The sequence below is a fragment of the Spodoptera frugiperda genome, chromosome 7 (assembly GCF_023101765.2).
Source record: "Spodoptera frugiperda isolate SF20-4 chromosome 7, AGI-APGP_CSIRO_Sfru_2.0, whole genome shotgun sequence".
Taxonomy (NCBI): Eukaryota; Metazoa; Arthropoda; class Insecta; order Lepidoptera; family Noctuidae; genus Spodoptera; species Spodoptera frugiperda.
The window spans coordinates 6175151-6196575 of NC_064218.1; the positions used below are offsets into that span (position 1 = coordinate 6175151).

At 33.2% G+C, this 21425-nt stretch overlaps 1 protein-coding gene across 1 annotated transcript in view; it reads left to right on the forward strand.

Annotated features, from left to right (window-relative positions):
• LOC118265965 (proton-coupled folate transporter) overlaps window positions 1-20681 on the forward strand; it is a 39709-nt gene extending 19028 nt beyond the window's left edge. Inside the window, exons 3-5 of the mRNA XM_035579278.2 lie at window positions 1253-1474; window positions 14340-14496; window positions 20500-20681. Of these exons, the coding sequence (XP_035435171.1) occupies window positions 1253-1474; window positions 14340-14496; window positions 20500-20587 (467 nt within the window). The 3' untranslated portion in view covers window positions 20588-20681. The remainder of the gene's footprint in view (window positions 1-1252; window positions 1475-14339; window positions 14497-20499) is intronic.
• Window positions 20682-21425: the final 744 nt, after the last annotated feature.

Consider the following 21425-nt stretch of genomic DNA (forward strand, 5'->3'; position numbering starts at 1 on the left):
TAAACAAAATGAGACAGATAGACGTTAGAAATGTAGTATTAAACAATGACATGGAATATCTTAGACGGGACGGAGACAACCGACTTATATTCTAGTAGTGGCACGAAGTTACTTAAACTATTCCTTAGTAACGATTTTCTTCCAAAAATAATTGCTAAGGACTGGGTTAAGTAACCATTAAATGACTAAGTACGGCGGTTAGTCTTATAGACAATACTAAACTAACTACTATTAATTATGGTAGGTATTAGAGCGACTTAGCCGTTTCGATTTTCTATTAATTGTAATTGTGAAAGATTTTTTAAAAACGGTTCAGTAGTTTCAGAGAAAATTCAATACACAATAAAAATAATCAAATCTTTTAAGTTGTATTTAAATGATGACTAATAAGAAAAGTTTTGGTAAGAAAAATGGCGTCGATTTTCACAGACATTACAAAACTGTACCTGTCCTTTACTGATAATGAGTAGAACATACATTAAAAAGAGATAGCAATAATTTTACTGATGACGTGATAAATTTTGACACCTGTAATTTGTTAAGAGGTAGAGAGATAATATAAAATTAAACCAACATTTTTATATGAGTTATGAAAGAGTAAGATATTAAAGTAAATTTACGTTAAAACAACACTCCCACAAAGATTTTGAGCACAAATATTTACTTTATCGCCATTTTGTATCAGATAATTAAATATAGTCTTGTTCAAAGTGATACACTTTACGCGTCAACCGCCTTGTTATGACTAAAATGCAGTAAAATGAAAACATAATGACAATATTCTTTTATAAAAGTCAGATGGGTATGTTAACACTTTCTATCATTTAGTACTTTGTGTTAACCACTTTTCTCATGATGGTGTCATCATACGCATTTAATGACTTCTCCCGCGTAGGGTAAGGCGAAAGGGAATATCAGACTCTTCCTGACTGAAAACTACTATTCCTGCTCTTCGAGTCGGACCCCCAATGACCCGCTAGGTAGTTCGTAGCTCCGGGTCCAATTACATAATTTAGCCTTCATCAAAATTCAGTTTAGTTCTAAACCAAATCAAATCTCTTGAGCAATATCTATAGATTTACCTTTAGGAATACAAATAGTTTTTTCCACATTCTAGAGTTATTACTTAATATCTTGTATTAAGACAAACACTATCAAGACTTATTAAAATCAGTCACAAGCGGCAAGACGTATAGAAACCTAGGCCTAAATGAAATATCTTCATATTCTAAGTCCTCATTTCTTTGCACAGGTTCCTTCATAACAATATATTTGTTCAGCAAAAGATGGAACATGGAAGACAGCATCATCGGTGTGATCGCCTGCCTGAGTAGGATCGCGGCCGCTGTGGTGTATGCCATGGCTCCAAACAGGACCATATACTTCCTCGGCCCAGTACTGGATATGTTCAGCTCCGCTGGTGCTACCTCTCTCCGATCAATTGCTACTAAGTTGGTGGATGCTGATGAAGTCGGTGAGTTTTCTTTTGTATTGTTTTAATTTTTCCTATGTTAGCAATGTTTTGCTGTTAGGATACACTGCGTGGAATGCTTTGTACTCATTTGTTTCTGAATGAAATATTTTTAGCTCTGTCAATGAAAAATGTTGGGTCCAATTGAATTGCTGTTGTAATGATGAAAATTTGCATTTTACAACAATAAATCTTACTTAGTTCACTTAAGACGACTTTTGCTGTGACAGGGATAAGGGCAGCTTTATAATAGGTTAAACTAACACCACACATCTTAGCAAAAGAGAAACAAAATCTTTAAAACGTTTTGTTAGTTGCATATCCATATAAAACGTACCCAACCATAGCTGTATTGCGTTTCAAAAGGACCCATATTTTTAAAAGAGCTGTTCTAACCCGTATAGAACTTACGTTTCAGAAGATTTAGATAAACAAACTGCATGATTTTCTAAGAAGGCCGGAAGCCATATATTAATCATTGTTTTTAAAAACTAACTACGTAGATGACTCAAATATAACAAGAAGCGTTATTCATAATTCGCCCTGTTTTTGTGATGACGACTTAAGATGAATTACAGTAACTATAAAGATCTTAATTCTTTTATCTCCTCACGTTAACAGTATCAAGATCCCGAAAACGTGCAAAATGGCAGATTTTGTTGTGCCATTTTCTTTTCCTAAGACATCTTACATCACTTTGGAAAAAACAGATCATAACAAACATTTGGATGATTCAAAATGTAAATAACTGCAGTTCTTGTTAGTTGGTAAACAGACCTTATCTTAGGGAGGTTAAAGTTTATAATTGAGGCATTTGGAAAGTAAAATAAAAGCCTGTTACTAATTGTATAATATTTATCGGTGTAAGTACACATACATGTGATTAATGTGCCTCGAGCTAATTAGATTTCGATAAGTCGGCTTTTGTCGATTTCGTTCAAATAAGTGCAAAGGTTGTTTCTTGTTTGACATTTGACAAACTTAACACAAAGGAATTGTTTGTTTGACTTGATTTTAATTAAGCGTGTTTGTATTGATTAGTCTGATTTGAGAATGATGCCAGTAACTATACAAACCTTAGTTCACTATTTTGTGTATGTTTAACACATTGAACGCCGTGGTGGTCACCGGTGACCGACGTTAGCGGAGGATTTGCCTTCAACAGTTTTCTATTGGCAGTCAAAGACACAAAACCTAACATATCTCTTTATGATCAAATAAGACTGATCTTAAGTTTAATCTATGGCATTTTGAAAGTAAAGACTAATTACTAAAGCGTAAGTACGTTAACCTCAGTCTTTTCGGGGAATAAGTCGCTAGAGATATAGACATATAATTATAAAAATTATATTAGACACATAAAATTCCAATCCAATAATATTAAAGTCAAATTGAATTTTACTTAAACCAAGACGATCTTACAAGATTACTTTCAACGTTCATTGGAGTTTAACGAAGCAGAGTTCAATAACACTGGACTAGATTTCAAAAGCAGCTGAAACTCAGCAAAAACTGACGTGTTGTTCCTTCGCGCGACGGTCAAGGTGACTCTAGCAGGCGATCGAGAAATGCACAATTGAATGTAAATTATTTATAGACGAATTGCTTGGTGAAGTAAATTCTAAAGTGACGTTTGTGTCATACCTTTTCTTTTCTTGTTGCTAACGCTATGTACAGCCTGCCTGCATGTCTGATACTCTCTGATATTTCTTGAGTCATTCGTGAGCATTGTCTATAAACACATTTCCAATTTACAGATCCCACGGTTACGCAATAACTTAAAAGACAGAGTGAAATATATTTGTCGCCTTTTAAACACTAAAGAAGCCTAATAGTTATCAATGAATAGTTGCAAGCTGCTGATGAGGATGTTCATAGCAGTTAGTCTTCTAGTATTGCGCGAATCCATATTTACCCAATTATATCATAAGAATATTATAAGTTGGATAGGAACCATATTATATTGTGTCCATTTCTAAAAACTTAATTGTCTGCAAAAGTCATGTTTGTTCTGAATTCAGTATAGGCACTCTACATCATCTCCGTTCATTCATAGATTTTCATTCTAATCTAGGAAACGTGAACGATGTACCAGTTAGCCATTATTCCATTAAGCTAGACAACTAGAGTAAATTGGTAACTATTTTACTGTGTCATTAGCTACTCAAGTCTGATTAGTTCCAACTGTTATTTTAGTTCCCGTATTTGTTTCGACTTTACGGTTGGCGCTATCTTTGTGTGATCCACAAATTGTTGTTCCGGGTTTGGGTCATAGTCCTGATGTGATGTGTGTGACGACGGTGAATGTACTAGTTTAAAAATGGAGCATTTAACCTGCTTAGCTATAGGCACGCCTGCCTTTTAAGTAAAATTGTTTTGAATACATATTAGATTTATATTGCCTTTATTCTAATTCATATCTATTACTTAATGAAACAGTTGCCCAAGTATTTGTAAACCACAATTATTTCCTAATTGTCGAAACGCTCTTCGCTCATGTAATTCCCTGTTCAATTGCTTCGAACGCTTCACTGAAATCCATTCTTTTTTTAATCTATTAAATTGATCTCAAATCTTAGCTCTTCATTACCTATTAAGCCTTAGTATAATTCTCTGCAAAATTGGGCAGAAGTATTTACTAATGTATTCAGTGAACATAAATGGGGTACCCCAGGGTTCAGACTTGGGACCCAATAATACTCAATATAATACGCTCATAGTTTACATTGTAAAGAGATAAAAACAAATAACATTCATGCCTATATACGCTACATATATGTTGTACGTGTGTATGTAGGAATCAAAGGTTAACCATAATAACACATTTAAAATTCTTAATGATATTGATATAAGCTGCAATAACCGATAGAATCATCTTTGTTTAATCAATGTTATTATTATAATGTAGCTATTATGTCTGGAAGTAACATGATATAAGAAATGATTCAGATATTTATAATTAACTGTCTACTTGTTTGACGTAAGGCTGGGCAAGAGAGTTCAGAATCAGTTTTAGTGTTGAACAAAGTTAAAATTCTTACGATTTTCAAAATTTTCTCCAGTAGTTCGGAATATGACTAGGAAAAAATTAACTAACCCAAAACTATATAATCAAACTTCAAAATACTATCAATGATTTTGAATCAATTTTACATATTATAGTATGCAAAGACTCATACATAAATTATGTTTATTTACATACATAAGGAAATGGTCAAGTCATTTACCTCTTGACAAGATTAATGTAAAAGAAGGTAACCAACACAACACAATACATGTTTTATTTCATTGCACGGTTAGCAGTGGTTAGAGTACTAACCACTAACCGATGCAATCATTTGCTTCATTTTACTTAGAAATTTTAACACACAGTCAAGTATCCACACTCTTTAACTAGTCAACGGTAGATTTTCCATTCCGTAATAAATAACACATTACATATACGGAAAAGATCTCTAAGAACTTGTTCTAAGAAACATTTAAATAATAGTTATTACAATATGAGTCACTAACCAATGATGAACATAGTACATAGGCTCGTTTAGACACGTTGGGTGAGACATAAAAAATTTCATCATAAAAGTATATTGCTGAAATGTTTATTTGCCCATATCTACGAAACGGCTGCATCGAATTTGATCATTCCTTTTTCCTTTTAAATGGATTCTCTAGAATCCATTATCTCTCCAGTGATGAAAAAAAGAAAATCTTAATATTTGTATGCTCATATCTACGAAAAGGCTGCACTGAATTTGATCACTCTTTTTAAACGTGTTCATTATTGGACGGATTATGATTTCTCTGAAAGAAAAATTAAGGAAATCTATTTGGAAAATTGAATAATCAGTCTAATAAAATTAGTCCTATAGTAATTGTTCAGAAGATATTTTTATCGCGTTATCACTAACTGAAGAAGTAAAATAAACAGTCGGCAACGACCTTCTTTCATTTAGTGAGTAGGTATTTCTTATGCAAACATTTGTTAAAGATCATACGACATACTAGTACTCACTTCCTTTCGATTTAATTATTGTCTTAATTTAAACAGCTCCCCTCAACAAACTTTCCACGATGATTCATTAAAAATTAACATTAAAATAATCTTGATTGCTTTATATTATGAAATAGCAAATAAACAAGAACAGTAGTTGAATAATATTTAGTTAAAAGAAGGAAAATATTTTGTTTAAAGTAGGCTGGGAAAATGATTGTACGGTTTCTTGTTTTGTTAAAATGATTCTTATTACAATGTAGTTAGAGTTCTTTAAACATTATCTACTTAATAGTGATGAACGTAGTAGACATTATTTTCATAACATTATTGGTCATTTCACAATTATCATCTATTCGATATATTTTAAAGTATTTTTAAAGGGCGATTACCTTTGAAAAGGTTTTCAGAAAACTAAATAATGTTACTAATATTATAAATGCGAAAGTTTGTGAGTTTGTCTGTATGTTTGTTACTCAATCACGTCAAAATGGCTCAAGGGATCGGGATGAAATTTGGAACAGGGGTAGATTACACACGTCACATTTTATCTCACGGGACCGCGGGCAGAATCTAGTAACAGAATAAAATCTTAATAGGTACTTAGGTTATTTATAAGTATTCTTACGAATTTAAGCTATTGAGCCTTTCTTCATACCTGGAATTCCAACGTAGAAATAGACGACCAACGAGGGAATAATATTATGAAGAAAATACATCAATACAATACATTAATAAACCTCCATACATTCCAATCTCATCTATCATAAGGCAAATTTTCCAAGAATTTTCTATCAGGCAACACACAATTTCCGATCCATGATAGCAACACAATAGCAAAAGTAAGAACAAAGAAATATGTCCCATTCTACTCGATTTGGAAATAAACAGTATCCGGTACAATAAAAAGTAATCAAGGAAAAAAACCGAAACTCAGGCGCACTGTGCTAAAAGAAAACTTTGATTGAAGGAAAACGAATGTCGATTTTTAATTAACGATTTACGTAGATTGGTATAATCTCACTGGAATGTCGAGAGAAAAATGTTCACTATGCTAGTGAAATGGTTTTTAGTTGTAGATAAATGAATTGTTCCCCATATAGGGCTTGAAGCAAGCCCCTTGGGGACAAGCCCCACTAGGAACATTTTTGTCGAGCGACATGTGTCCCCGATGACAACGGGCGATGTCATTATTGAAACTGTTCCTTGTCGCACGCTTGATGAAGATTAGTGATAGAGTGTGGCCTAATTATGTATTATTTATATTAATATTTAAGTCTGTTTAATCAACCATCTTCTCTTCTTTTTTGTTGACGGAAACAAGACATCGGACGACGTTGAGCGATGTAGGGCGACATCGCCCGATGTCTCCGTCACACACACACATGTCGCTCGACAAATGTTCTTAGTGGGGACGAGGCTTGAACGTCCAAACGTGCTTTATTATATTGGTCTAATTGAAATATATAATTTGATTTCGTCTCAGGATCACCCCCTTTTTATAGTACTCATAATAAAACTGGTGAAAAGTGAATGTTAAATATGTACTTACATTACTAAAGGGCATTTCTGCATACTCCTTTAGTATTTAAAACGTGGCGATATGTTACGTATTCTAGGACCTAGTAAGTAGGTACTAACGAATTCTAAATCAAAATTAAAAGTCGAGATATGTATATACATACCGAGATATACATACCGTACATAGATTCACGTGTATACTTATATAAAAATTAACTGATAGTAACAATGAATGAACAAACTTGATATTTGTACAACCAAATGTTTGTGGGAAAAGTCTAAGATTTATTACTATTTGTTCTATATACATAGTGTACATAATGTCTGACAAAAATTGTGCGCATATCACATTCCAAATAATTATTTGTTAGTTAACAGTATTAACAGTTTCGCAGAAACGTGTTATTATTAAGTCTATTTAAAACTAGCATTTCCTACGATGTTACCTGTATTCTCTGTTCTTAAATTTCATTTTTCTATCTTCTATCAATGATTTACTAATCGACTTCAAAAAAGGAGGTCTCAGTTTGACTTGTATGTAGGTATGTTTGTGCGCAATATTATCTCGTGTTTGGTTGAACTGATTTTAAGGAATTTTTTAGCATAGTATTTTTTCGACTTTGGACAAGGTTTTAGGGAAAGGATAGGGATATAACTTGACGTAAAAAATAAAAGAAGATGTTCTTAAAGAAAATAAAAGAAGAAGTTCCTAGAGTGACTTAAATACAATTATTAAACATCTTCTTAAATTAAACGAATGTTCTAAACAAGCCAACAAACTTTTTCATTGCACTACACCTGTTTACCTAAATAGGTATAACATAACTGTTGTTATGTCAACATTATTCAAATTATGTGCTTATGTCATAGTTTTGTATTACCTGCAATGTTTATTGTTTACATATTTACACCGAGTTTTATTGCATTTCATAAAGTCAGATAAGATGCAAAGAAACCTCACTGTCTTTTATCCCATTTCTTTTTCACATAAGCCATGATCTGACGTTAAAAGTGACGTCAGGCGATATTTCAAATCAATATATAAAATATTTGTTTCTGTAAGAAAAAAAATCATGTCTTGTCTCTCTTCTTTAAAATAATCTACAAGACGGACATTAAGATAAAATTTGGTCATCTACCTTAAGTATTTACAATAGCTTAAGTTTTATTGTATTATTTTTAGGTTCAGTATAATCACCAAGAGCTGTTATTAATAGTCTATAGAATCGTGTATTGGAACAACATGATTTAGAAAAACAGAACAAACAATTAAAAACAATTTCGTTTGTTAAGGAGATAAAAGTTTACAACACCTAATTGCGCTATAAAAATCAATTCGGAAAACTGAAACAATGCGTAAAAACTAGCACTGCGGTTGTTTTCTGTTTACTTTTATTATGATTTACTGTGATGGAATTCCCTTGGCAAAATGAATGGCTGATACGAGTACCTGTCAACGGTATAGATAAAAACTAGCGTAGTATGACACTTGTTTATTTTGACACAGACACTGCGCTAACTATACAGGGTGTAACAAAATATCCATATACATCAAGAAGCACTGAAGAATACAGGTTGAATAGAATCTCTACACAAAGTTTCAGCTTAAAATACGGTTAAAAAATTTGGTACCAAATATTTGGTGTCGTATGGTTCTTGGGTTTAAATCATCATACAAACGTATCACAACACCACAGGGGTCACTCGCTAATTACGAAATATTTCTTCTGTAAATCTGATCGCCTAGTACCTGTATCTACCTAATTTTGATGTTCGGTTTCTGGAATTTTATGTATTTGAAAAATTCATAACTTTCTTCCATGAAAACATGAGTTTAAAAAACCCTTCCCGTATCGTTTGTTATGTTATCTAGAAACCGTGCACTTGATATGTATACCCCCTTTTTGTTACACCGTATATACTCGTATCGTCGAGTTTTTGTTTATTCTACGTAGTTCTCAGAGGTTATTACAGCAGAATACAGATAAAGAAAATATGTGTGTAACGTAGGATTTTTCCTACTTACCGTATTTATAAACATCCGGAGGAAATTGTTGTTAAATATGTATTTAATGTTTTGTCGCATTTTTTTGGGATTATGTACAAACTATCTATGTATAATTCTTGTCTCCGTGTGAAATTCTAGTTATCACTATACTGGTATCACTTACATAATGTATACAATGTGATAGGGGTGGGACTTCTAACCCGTTAAGGCTAAGTACTACATTTATTTTATCGAAAAAAATAATAATATGGGGGTTGAACCCCCAATTGAAAATATTGAAAAATAGTGATTTTTTCGGTAAAAATAATTCACAAATGATTTTTTTCTCACCAAAACATTATCAAACATATGAGAAAAGTAATGAATTACTTAGCCAAGGTTATTAGCTACCGTTTGTCGTTTTTTTTTTGCTTTCTACGACCTGATTTCAAAAAAGTAAAAAAAATATTAAAATAGCCATAATTTTTAGGCCCTTCGACCCCCGACTTTTGTCGATAAAATTAGATGTAGTACTCAGCCTTAATGGGTTAGAAGTCTCACCCCTATCACATTGTAGAGCTGTTTCGTTAAAATTATTGACTACTTACATAAACCATGCTTCTTGTGTTTTAATTAGCTGACTACGTTAATTGATTGAATCGCTTGTATTTAATCAATTAAGGTCTTGAAACAAAACGAATTGACGCCAACGCCTGAGTATATAACTCCTACATTTTTACCAATTTTGTTAGGTATTTAAGTAAATTTTCCGCATGATATCGAATTCCTTGCTACTACTGAGAACGTACCTAATTAAAAATCTCATCGTCCCAATGTATCTAAGTCCAGATATTAGCTCCCTTTCTCTCTCTATCTCTCTCTCTCTCTCTCTCTCTCTCTCTCTCTCTGGTCATTCCCTCATGTCTGAGGATCGTGATCAGCATGTCGCTTGCGTCTGGAGCGGAAGATCTACTTCCAATGGTTTCTGTCCAGCGCGTCTCTTACAACCGTTGAAAATTTTGAGGACGAGTCTTTTACCTAATTGGTCTATCTCGTTGGGGAACGACCGCGCGATCTCTTGCCTTCGGAGTTTCTAACCACAATCAGCTTTTCTAGGTTGCCACCGCCTCTGCGGACTGTATGTCTAAAATGAGAAAGAATACGTTGCTGGCAAATGGAGCTCCCTATTTACCTACTTGGAAATCTCTGAAATCTCGTATTGATCTTTAGCCCGCACGTGCGTTGTGAATTCGAATAAATACTCAGAATACTATATAAGTATTCTAAGTATATACTGCAAGGAATAATAAAAATGTAATCAATGCAGTAGGTAGGTATAAAAACAATAATATTCTATAAATAGTACTTAAATACCTACCATATCTAATCAATGACGTTTTCTTAGTGCTACGCAACTGACTCTGAATCTTTGCATAATATTGTCATGAAATGAAGTTTGTGTTATGTTATATTCTAGATAAATTAATGTTGACATTGAAATTACCTCATGGAAACGTTGCTAAAGGCACTTTTTGACTATTTTTAATTTAAATATAGATAACTATTTGAAGATATAACATACATGGGGAGTTATAATACATAGCTTTTTTAAGGGGGGATAGTTATCCAATGACTTCTCCCGTCTTGGGCGAGGGAGTTTCAGATTCTTACTGACTAAAAACCACCCCGTTCCTACTCCTTTTTTTTCGAGCCGGGTCCCTGGTAAACCCGCTAGGTAGTCCGCAGCTCCATCTGTGGTGGTTTGATGGCTAATGAAATTAAGATAAATGATATCAATGGAACACCACAGTTCTCAGATGCAAACTCCATAGTAACACTAACAATTAATTTCATAATCCGAAGAAATGTGACAACCGTTTTCCTTAACGATTATCTCTTTATTGATTTCATAGTCATCTTACACCACAGCCAAGCGGCCATTACTAGATCTGTATAAAACAATAGACCGCGTTTCATTGATAGACTTCTATAATCGCGAATGATTTAGAAAGCCATTGTCAAATCAGGGTAAACTCCACAGTTTAAATATAATTACATTAATTTCCTTGCAATTTATCTTTTGTTTCGTTAATCAATTTAATTTCTTCATTAACCTTATCAAAACAAATCAATGGAAGTACTTTGACAGCCAATTATGTTCCATTGTTTTTGATAATCAATTAATTTGTGGTGAAAAAACGTTTACCCTTCAAGATTGGGGCTTAATTGTGGATATTGGAGTAATCGATACAAAGTGATACTTTAAAATATTTATTTATTTATACTTATTCATACAAATGACAGTTAATAACGAACTTATTGGCTTAACGCAATCTCTTGTAACATCTTGGGACGCCACGCTCCCCGTAAAGTGTCACGCATTACTATTTATTAAAGGGAAATTCAGTTATGACATCTCCTCTTTGTATTTGCTTCATGGTGTTACCTATAGCAACTGGCTGATGATGATTATCTATTAGATTAATTTGAATTAATTATTGTCTCAATAATATACCTTGTGTCTTAAGGAAGAAGGGACAAAGTTACATGTATGTAAATGTCTACTCCTTATGCATCAAGATAATCAGCTTCTACATCAACAATAATATCGGAAAATACCTAATTGACAATTAATAATATGTAACCTGATCTTTAATTTATTCATTATATAATAATAGCTTATCATTATATTGCAATATATTGCCATAACGAGATACTTAACCAACAATAAATAAATGATTAAAACGGTATAATTCATTAAACCATTCATTGTGCTTACCTTTGTTGATTTGCTGTTTAGCGGAAAATTTAAGGAAATTTTCCAACCTAATTATGGTACTAAGCGGAAAATACCGTATAAGTAATATAATAGGAAATAAAAAATCGATTATATCTAGACTCGATAGATTATAATTAGCTCAATTATATGATAATGATAGGATTAGGCAAAGAGGTCAAATGCTAGAGGAACAATTTTTCCTAAATGAGGAACACATTGAACGCCGTGGTGGGCACCGGTGACCGACGTTAGTGGAGGATTTGCCTTCAACAGTTTTCTATTAGCAGTCAAAGACTTAATATAATGCTTTATTATTTCTATACTTTTTGATTGATAAATATCTTAGTTCCTTGCTGTTAGTAGTAGGCGATGTAAAGTGGATTTTTATTCCCTCTACAGCTTGATCTTATTTTAATATTTCTTTTGTGTCTCCTCTTATCTTAATTTAAGCTTTTCTATAATAAATTTTGGATTGAAAATCCCCAAGACTATCTACATTTTATTTTCCCTGACCCAACATTTTTTGCAACCACCTTTAATGTTTGTAACCATTGTTTACCAATAATTTTTAAATCTTTCCTTAATCGGTGTTCAATTAAAAAAATAGTAATTGTTTAGTTATTAAAGAAACAAGTGAATAACATTACGTATTAGGTCAGGGTTGATGTTTTCATAATATTTTTAAATGGGTCTATTATACATACATATTTGGCAAAGCATGTCAGTTACCGTTTTGAGGTTATCTGTACTACTAGTAGGTTGTAAACAGTTGTAGTGTGATTCTGTCCTATAAACCCTATTTGGATTTAACTTTATCTCAATGTAATGTTTTTTTTTAACTTAATGTTACAGTAACAATATTGACTGATAAAACTTTCCCGTACTTCAATTCTGGTACTTCAATACTTAATATTTTTATATTAACTATCGTGAGACATACTAAAGTAACTAAAAAATCACGGTTTACTCACGTACATTAGTGGAGAAAAGTTCTACTAGTTTTGAGTTACAGATGGTCTCTGCATCATGCCTACTGTAGGCTTCGCGACGTTCGCCTCGACTACCCACACTGTATTGAATTCACATAGGGACTCTTTATTTTATAATATTATTTTATATTTTATAATAACATTAGAATTCAATACTTTATATTAGAACCTTTTTATTTTCTTCCATAAGCTTTCAAATGCACTGCACTGTTTAAATCCCTGCAGTGACGTATCTCTGTAGTCAAATTCATTAAATTCGATGCAGCAGTTTAGGAGTTCAAGCGTCACAAACATAATCAGTTAGTTCTAATCAAAATAATTTCCGTATTTATGTTTCATCTTAGTGCGAACTGCGAACGTTGATCTATTGACGTTTGTATGGAGTTTTTGAGGTCATCTAATCTCCGAACCGCGATATTAGGCGGACATAAACGTAGTATACATGAGTATGTTGATAACCTCAAGGAATAATTTCCAAATATTATTAGGTCGGTTTGCGTATAATTATCACAATTTAATGCAGACTCGTGTAGAAAGTGACAAAATCTAGCCTTTATAACATTTCACTGTATTGTTAATGCAGCATCTTACATTACGAGTATATATTAACCTTTCAATAAAATACATGCAACAAGCAACACTGTATTATTTTGTATATAAAATGTAAAACCCATTATATTATATGTATAAATGTAACAAAAAATACTAGTCCAAAAAGATTGCATCTGGACGGTAGGCTGCTGCATCAAATACTTAATATTTACAAGATAACTCTTTGTATGATCCCTAAAAAGTTGTTTTGGGTGGGTGCGTTTACAAACAAAATTTGTTTAACATTCACACCTTCGCCACTCAATTTCCTCTAACCAAAACTCTTTGATAAGTAATACATTGCAAAGAATACGACGAGACAATCGAGCCCTTAGTATGTGTCTGCTTATTACCATATCAATGATAGATGCTTATTTATAACCGTTTTAATAAGTAATAACATCAACATGAATAGAGCAAGTTTTTAATGAGTTTAAGATCACGTTTGTGTTAATCAGGCAGGTAATAATAGGAAAATAAGGTTTGTTTACAATCTGATTGAGTGGCAACTTCCTAAGAGATATATGTATGAAATTTTAATATTTATGGGTAAACACTTTGTATGTATAGGTATTGAGGTAGGACTGTAAGTAAACATATCTGTAATATTTTTTTCTGATATGTTTTCAAACCAAGCATCGACAACCATGACGAGAATCAATCTGTACTTTATATGGAGCTTCTGCACTCCACAAAGATATAAATGTATTTGATTATCAAGAAAAGAGCGTATTCCGTATTAAAAGACCGGCAACGCACCTGTGACTCTTATGGTATTGCGTATTTATGGGCGGCGCTGATCGTTTACCATCAGATGACACGTATGCTCGTTTGCCTCCCATCCCATAAAAAATATACATGTGATTCTGTTTGTAAGCGTCAATGACAAGATAAAAAATCCTGTGTCCAGTTATAACTGCACTATATGTACAGATAACGGTCGAAATGAACCGCTTCAAACGTCCAGAAATTTCCAGAACGTTCTATAACACTTATTTCTTCTGTTCCAGGCAAAACAAGCTCTCTAATAAGTATATCTGAGGCGCTGGTACCGGTGATCTACTCGCCGGTGTACAGCAAGGTGTACCTCACCACCCTGTCCACGATGCCTGGTGCTTTCTACCTCATCAGCGCATCACTCGCCGTTCCTGCCATAGCCATATATTTGTAAGTATTATTGTCATACCTTTGAAAAAAAAAACCGAAACATGTTCTGTGCATCTTAGCTACTTTTACTTATTGGCATAACATAAATATGTACTTATGTAATAAGATGGAATTTCAAACTGCAAAAACATAATAATATGCTTATTAACTATTCGGAATTTAAAAACTCCAAAAGAAATGTAGACCTTAAAAACAACGATTTTAAAATCAGAAATGCCTTTAATTCTGTGCCAACTGCCTTTGCTTGACCACTTAACTTAACTGTAAATGTAAGCCAATAAACGATAATTTTACTCGTTTAATTAGTATCATCCGATATTTAGGTTAAAAATCTGCTTTATTTAACTGACACAGTTAGCTGAATATTGACCCCTAAACCTTGAAGCCATTTGAACTCCGGTTTGTTTTAAAACGTTTAGCAAAAGGCTGCAAAGTTTTCTTTAATGTGCTTTTCATGTCTCTCCATACAAGTGTATGGTAAAGTACACCCTTGGTGAACTTTTGTTCCCCATTTAGATAAGGCAATGCCTACTTGTGGGTTCATTTATCAAAATTAATTCTGAACCTCTGTGGCTCTGAGCTCGTACTTCTGCTTTTCAGTTGTATTTTGAAAAATCTTTATAAAATAGACCAAAGATTAAGTAAAAACTAATCTGTGGAGGTAACCATTTTGACTTAAAATATGAGACAATGCCTTTCCAATCTTTGGTGAGATTTGTCAAATATGAGGAAGAAAATATTGATCCAATTAAATGGTTGCCTATGAAGCCATTCTTATGTCATAATAACAACCGATTTATAAATCTGGTTCACACATTCAGTTAAAGTTTAGCTACTATTGTTAATGCAAGTACTTCAGAGTGCATAGCTCCACGTACAATCGCCTCGCAACAGACATTACAACATCCAAACAAAAAACGACCTTGTGGTCAACTGGAGAGTTCGCCCTTACTATAATTTTGTCATTCTCACCGATAGCCGATTTCTAATCACGATTCTATAGCCTTGAATTTACCTATTTTCTATTTTTACACCTATGAATGACCTTAAAGCCCTATAATTTCACAGTGATTTTCGACAGAAGATTTCTATTTTTAATGGAATTATTGTGAACCTTGAAAGGTACTTTCTGGTGTATCTTAAGTGAACCAATTAATGTCTATTCTTACCCCTGGGCCCGTTGTACCGTAAAATAAAAGTAATGGTTCGAATTCAATGCAAATAACTGTTTTATTCTTGTCGTAATGTCGATTGTAAAGATTGCGTTTTCTTTTGTTTATTTGTGTTTAACTTGGAATTTGGTTTGTGATTGGGTCTGGAGAAAGGTCTTACGCCCTTTATGGTTTTGATTGATTAATTTTTAAATGTTATGAATCCCATTTTCTAGTATGGTGATACATACCTACTTCAAGCTATTTTGGATAATATCACTGTACAAATTATTGTCTCGTGATGCATTCAAATCTCTCAAATACAAAGCAATTATTATAGTTTCCATTCAAGAGCCCTTTTCATTTTCTTCCACGTCGTCGATAGTTACCCATACTTGCATAACCTAAATGAGGAAAATAGTTTTCTTTTTTAACCAACTTAATAAAGGATGTTCTCAGTTTGATATGTATTTATGTATGTATGTTTGTGCGCGATTATCTCGCGTTTGGCTGAATCGAATTTTATGTAGTGTTTTCAACATAGGTAGTATTTTTCAGACTTAGGAGATATTAGAGATTAGAGATTTTGGGATATTACCTGGATTAAAAAAATGGAGGCGACAAAGAAAATTTAAGGCCCTATATTAAAAAATAATTAAAATAAAATCTATACTAATACCACGTATACCCAGTCCTCTTGGAAACAGTCTGAGCATTATTATTATTATGTAAATAGAGCAAGTGAATGATAAATGGCTGACCGTAAAGAACTAAGGATGATAGCGAAAGTCTTGAGGTTATCGCACCAATTACCATCTTGTTAGAATAACTGACACACCGATTATAAAGAGAGGGTTTTATAAAGTGTGAACAGTACGTACTAATTAATAATAATTATTTATTTACTGATAATTTAGTGCAATACGGACAGCTAGGCTATTCTGTAACTTTCACTTCGAAAGATGGAACCGCCATGTTATTGGGAGAATAATCTCGATCAATGTTGCAAATGCGATCGAGCTCACTTCTGAAGTTCGAAAGGTTTCGTATTTGAGTCTTAAGTTGGCTATTTTATAACATACACATTGTTTGGAATTGTGACATACATGTATATTGTTATTGATGTCTTATGCACCAGAGATATGCTATGCTTAGTTGCAGTGGATTCGTTTGGCTTCCACCAATCATATTCATTGATACACACAGCTTAGCACTGGACTCAGTTAAGCTATGATTTTTTCATGAAAAGATGCATGCGATGGCTTCTCTACTATCGATACATCGCATGCCCGAGTTGCGCATCATCATCGCACAGCTACTAGTTTAGTTTCAGTGGAAACGGTCACATAGTGTCACAGCTTAGCTATTACAGCTTCGTAGCATACCTACTTACTACATCACTGGTGGAAAAGCACCCTTATGGACTCAATAAAACTGGTGAAAAGTGGGTGCTACATTACACCTACATGTGTATTTCTGTCTATTCATTTTAAAGGCGTGAAGTTATGACATGTATGGAGCTAATGTCATACCTATATTTATATGAGTATAATGCACATTGTACAATCAACGGCTACCTAATTGTAGGCTTCGCTAAATCTGTCGCAAATAATGATATTTATTTAAAAATTACCGTGTATATAAAAACTAGTACAAGGCTGTCAGTATATCTAGATTTAGAACGAAATTCACGTAATTTAAACTAATTTAAACTTATACTTTCTGTTATTACGGTGACTTTGAAAGTAAGTAGGTATTTTAAACTTAATTACAGTGTTTTTAAAATTTACTTTTTACGATTCCCAGTAATAGGATTGATATTTTTATAACACCAGGTAAAAAATCTACTATGAATATGCTAAACAATTTAATGATACTTTTATAAATACAATCAACTTATAACAATGAATACTAGCCGTAGTAAGAGCAAATCTATTCATTACCTAACAAGATGAGAAAATATTGGAGATATTTTTATTTCGACCGTTGAAAGGCGACCTAAGCGATTTTTTTACAATATTGTGGAGTTATTAATATGTTCGGAATCAGCTATTTTTTTCCATCGAATGTAAACTTACAACTCAGTATCGCGTTGAGTTGTCGCTTACATCAATTAGCTATTCAGCTTCTAATATCTTCCATCATCAAGTTACTTGCGTAGGTTGACATTTCTCTTAACCTCCTTAGCTATCTAACTTAGGCTATTAATATATTAGGCCATATTCCTTTTTTATGGAATAAGCCGGTTAACGAGCACACGGATCAACTGATGATAATTGGCCCTCCGCTAACCTCACTCATACAGTGTAACACAACGCAAATTGTTTCACGTCGGTTTTGTATCACTCCGGTGGAGTCGGCCCATTCGAGCCGAAGCATGGCTCTCCCATACTGTGTAATGTTTAATACTTTCATCCAATTCAATTATCGCGGCCGGTGGTCATCCCACACTCATTCAAGTGCCAATTTTCATTGAATGAATCAACAAAACGCGATCTTTAATTAATCTGCCGTAAACATCAAGGTTAATCGAAGTTTTTGTTATTAATCAACTTCATTTTCCTACCGTACCTATATGTGTACGGTTAGTGAGATCAATTGGTACCATTTTTTGCTTGTTTGTTTGTTGACGATATTTTTAAATGTGTCTAATGTTTTTATGGAAAATTTGACAGTTTCAGTACGTAATTTAATCATTGGATTGTGTTTTTATTTTGATTTGTTTTTTTTTTATTCTTCTTCCAATATTTGAACATTTTCTGATGACAATTCCAGTCATAACTACAAATTAATCTGATGTTCTAACTCTATAGGTACTTTGAGTAGGTTAATAGAAAGATGAGTGTGAAATTAGTTGTATTATTTTGGATCACGATATTTATTAGAATATACCTATTGGAAATTTTGAACTGCTAGGCTATTCCGTAACTTTAAATTCGATAAATATAAGTGCACTCGATCGCCTTCCACCATGTCATTGGCAGTGAGAAGATCTCGACCAATGCAAGGCGGGAATGAGATCTAGTTTACTTCGACAGTTTGAATCCTCCGAATTGACAGTTACAGAATAGCCTTAGCTGATTAATAAAACAAAATAAAAGGAAACCCAAAACTAAAGTTATAATCCCAATCTATTTGCATTGAACATCTTTTCTTACCAATACCACGTATGAGGTATCTATCTACACATAGCTACATATCTATTCAACTAGATATTTTATTATGATATCTCACGTTTGATATTACTGGGAATGTCGTAAACATGATAGGAAAATAGAAACGATATGACATCAAATATCAAGAGATTGGTGGAGGGAAACGAAATCAAATCCTGCTTCAATCTTGTTCGACTTTACGTATATAGAGTAGAATTGTGTTGTTCCTGACATATGTCACTGTTGTTCGTTGAAATGCTATATTAACGAATGTTGAACTTTACGAAAATACAAATAAATATAGAAGATAATACATCTTCAAATAACGGTTGCTAACAGCAATTGTTTTAGGATATAGATTTTTATATAAATAACAAACTTAGATATTTAAGCAAGTTTTTGAAGTCAAACACATTTTTGGAGAGAAATAGGCACAAAGTATTATTTTATAAGTTCTTTTAATATTTTATATCACTAGATAGTATAAAACAAAACGCTTTCTCTGTCCCTATTTCCCATTGTATCTTAAATCTTTAAAACTACGCAACTGAGTTTGATATGGTTTTTTTAGTAGATAGCACTCTATGTTTCAAGAGGAAGGTTTATATGTATAATAGATGCATAATGTATCACCATTGCACCCATGCGAAACTGGAGCAGGTCGCTAATCTGTATATTATGTAATAGGGGTGTGCCTATTAGCCGGATACATTTACAGAATCAGCCGAATTCTAATTTGTTTTTTTAGAATCTCAGACTACATACATTTGATACGTCTCTAAGCTAATCTAAACTTAACCATATCAACGCAACCTTTAACGAAACTCCGTCACCAAACACCTTCAGCTGGCCAGTTTAAAACAACAACGAATACATATATGAAGTAATCAAGTTATTATAAACTCAAGTTATTCTAGTTGTGACAAATAACTGCTACTTACCTAAGTGTCTCAATTTGTTTGTCATTATAAGAGCTAGCGCGGGCATTGTTCTTGTTTTCTCAAAATTATCTATGTTTGTTTGGTGGAAATTACTTTATTATTAATCTATGTACGGAGACTGTTAAAGAATTTGGTGGCTAACATTTCATAAAAGTTTTTGAAACTTAATACAGTATTATCAATAACCCGTCTCTTTAAGTACCTACTGAACTATTCTCCTCTTTTTCTTAAAAGTCACTCCTCTTTAAAGGCGGGTTTGATAACTGTCACGCTTGTCAAGCGGATAAGGGAGACGAAGATATAAAAGCAAAGCTGTGAAACTATGTGATCGTTTCCACTGATACTAAGATATGTAGCTGTGTGAGGATAATTCGTAGGTCGAGTATGTGATGTATCGATAGTAGGGAAGCCATCCATAGCAAGCATCTTTCCATATAAAAAAACATAGCTTAACTGAGTACGTTTCCACCAATGCTAAGCTACGCGTACCAATAAATATGACTGATGGAAGCCAAACTGTATTGCATTAGTCTGCAGTTTAAAATGTTGAGGTTTATCAGACAGCGCTGCTGCCTGGTATCTGTCACATGTATCTATAATCCTCTAGTTGGCTCTTATGGCATCAGCTAGAAAACCAGGGTTGGTGGCAAATGTTTACAATTTTACTTTTTAACCGACTAAATTTAAGTATCTACTAAGACATTTTTCTTAGGTATGTAACTACCATTATTAATTTTTTTTCTCTTTCTTCCACAGAGCACTTTTCACCCTTCGAAGAAAAGACGAGCGCGAACAAGCAACGCCTGAACCAAAACCGAAGGAAAATGAAATCACTCGTTTTTGATAAATATTTATTATTGTTAAGCGTTATTACTATTATAATAAGTAATTTTAGTTATATTGTGAAAAATCTCAATAAAATTAAGGTTTGTATAGAATCGTGTGGATTTTAATTTGACACACTTACCCGAACGAATGACTAAGCCTAATAAATATAAGTTAAGAAAATGATGTTTTATTTATCTACATTCTACCTTATACCTAAGTTCCTACATTAACAGAATGCTTAGTACGAGTCTGTTTTTTGAAACTTTACCGCTTTTGGCGCCCTGGTTGGCTTGCTGCAAAGAACCAGCCAATCATAGGGCTAAATGCGGTAACGTTTCGATCTTGTTAAACGTTAAACATAAAACAACTCCTACTAGGCCATCTACTTGTAATAGATGCGTACTTTTATAAAATAAAAAGTTTTACAATACTTATCCAGGCAAAAAGATGTGAATGTTTGTTTAAACCCTACTTATTGGCTATGTGATATTGATGAAAGCTGGTCTTTGGTTTCGAATTCCAATCCATTGATTTGCAGCTCGGCTGTCATACCACTAGGCTATCACTACCCAACAAACATTTAAGACGTCGAGTAGACGTTTTGGTAACAACTTACTGTTATTTAGTCTAGTCGTATAAACGTCATAAGGACGTTTACTCGACGGCATTTGGGCCCATTTTATATAACTTAAGGCGCTAAGAGTTTCGTATAACAGTCATATAAAACACCTAATTAGTCGCATAGTAGTCATATACGCGTCGGCGATTTGACTACATGTCGTGTAGTGGTAGCTGGTGCGACGTGTATTCGACTTAATGTCACAAATATGATTTTTATATGATGTAATCGGTAT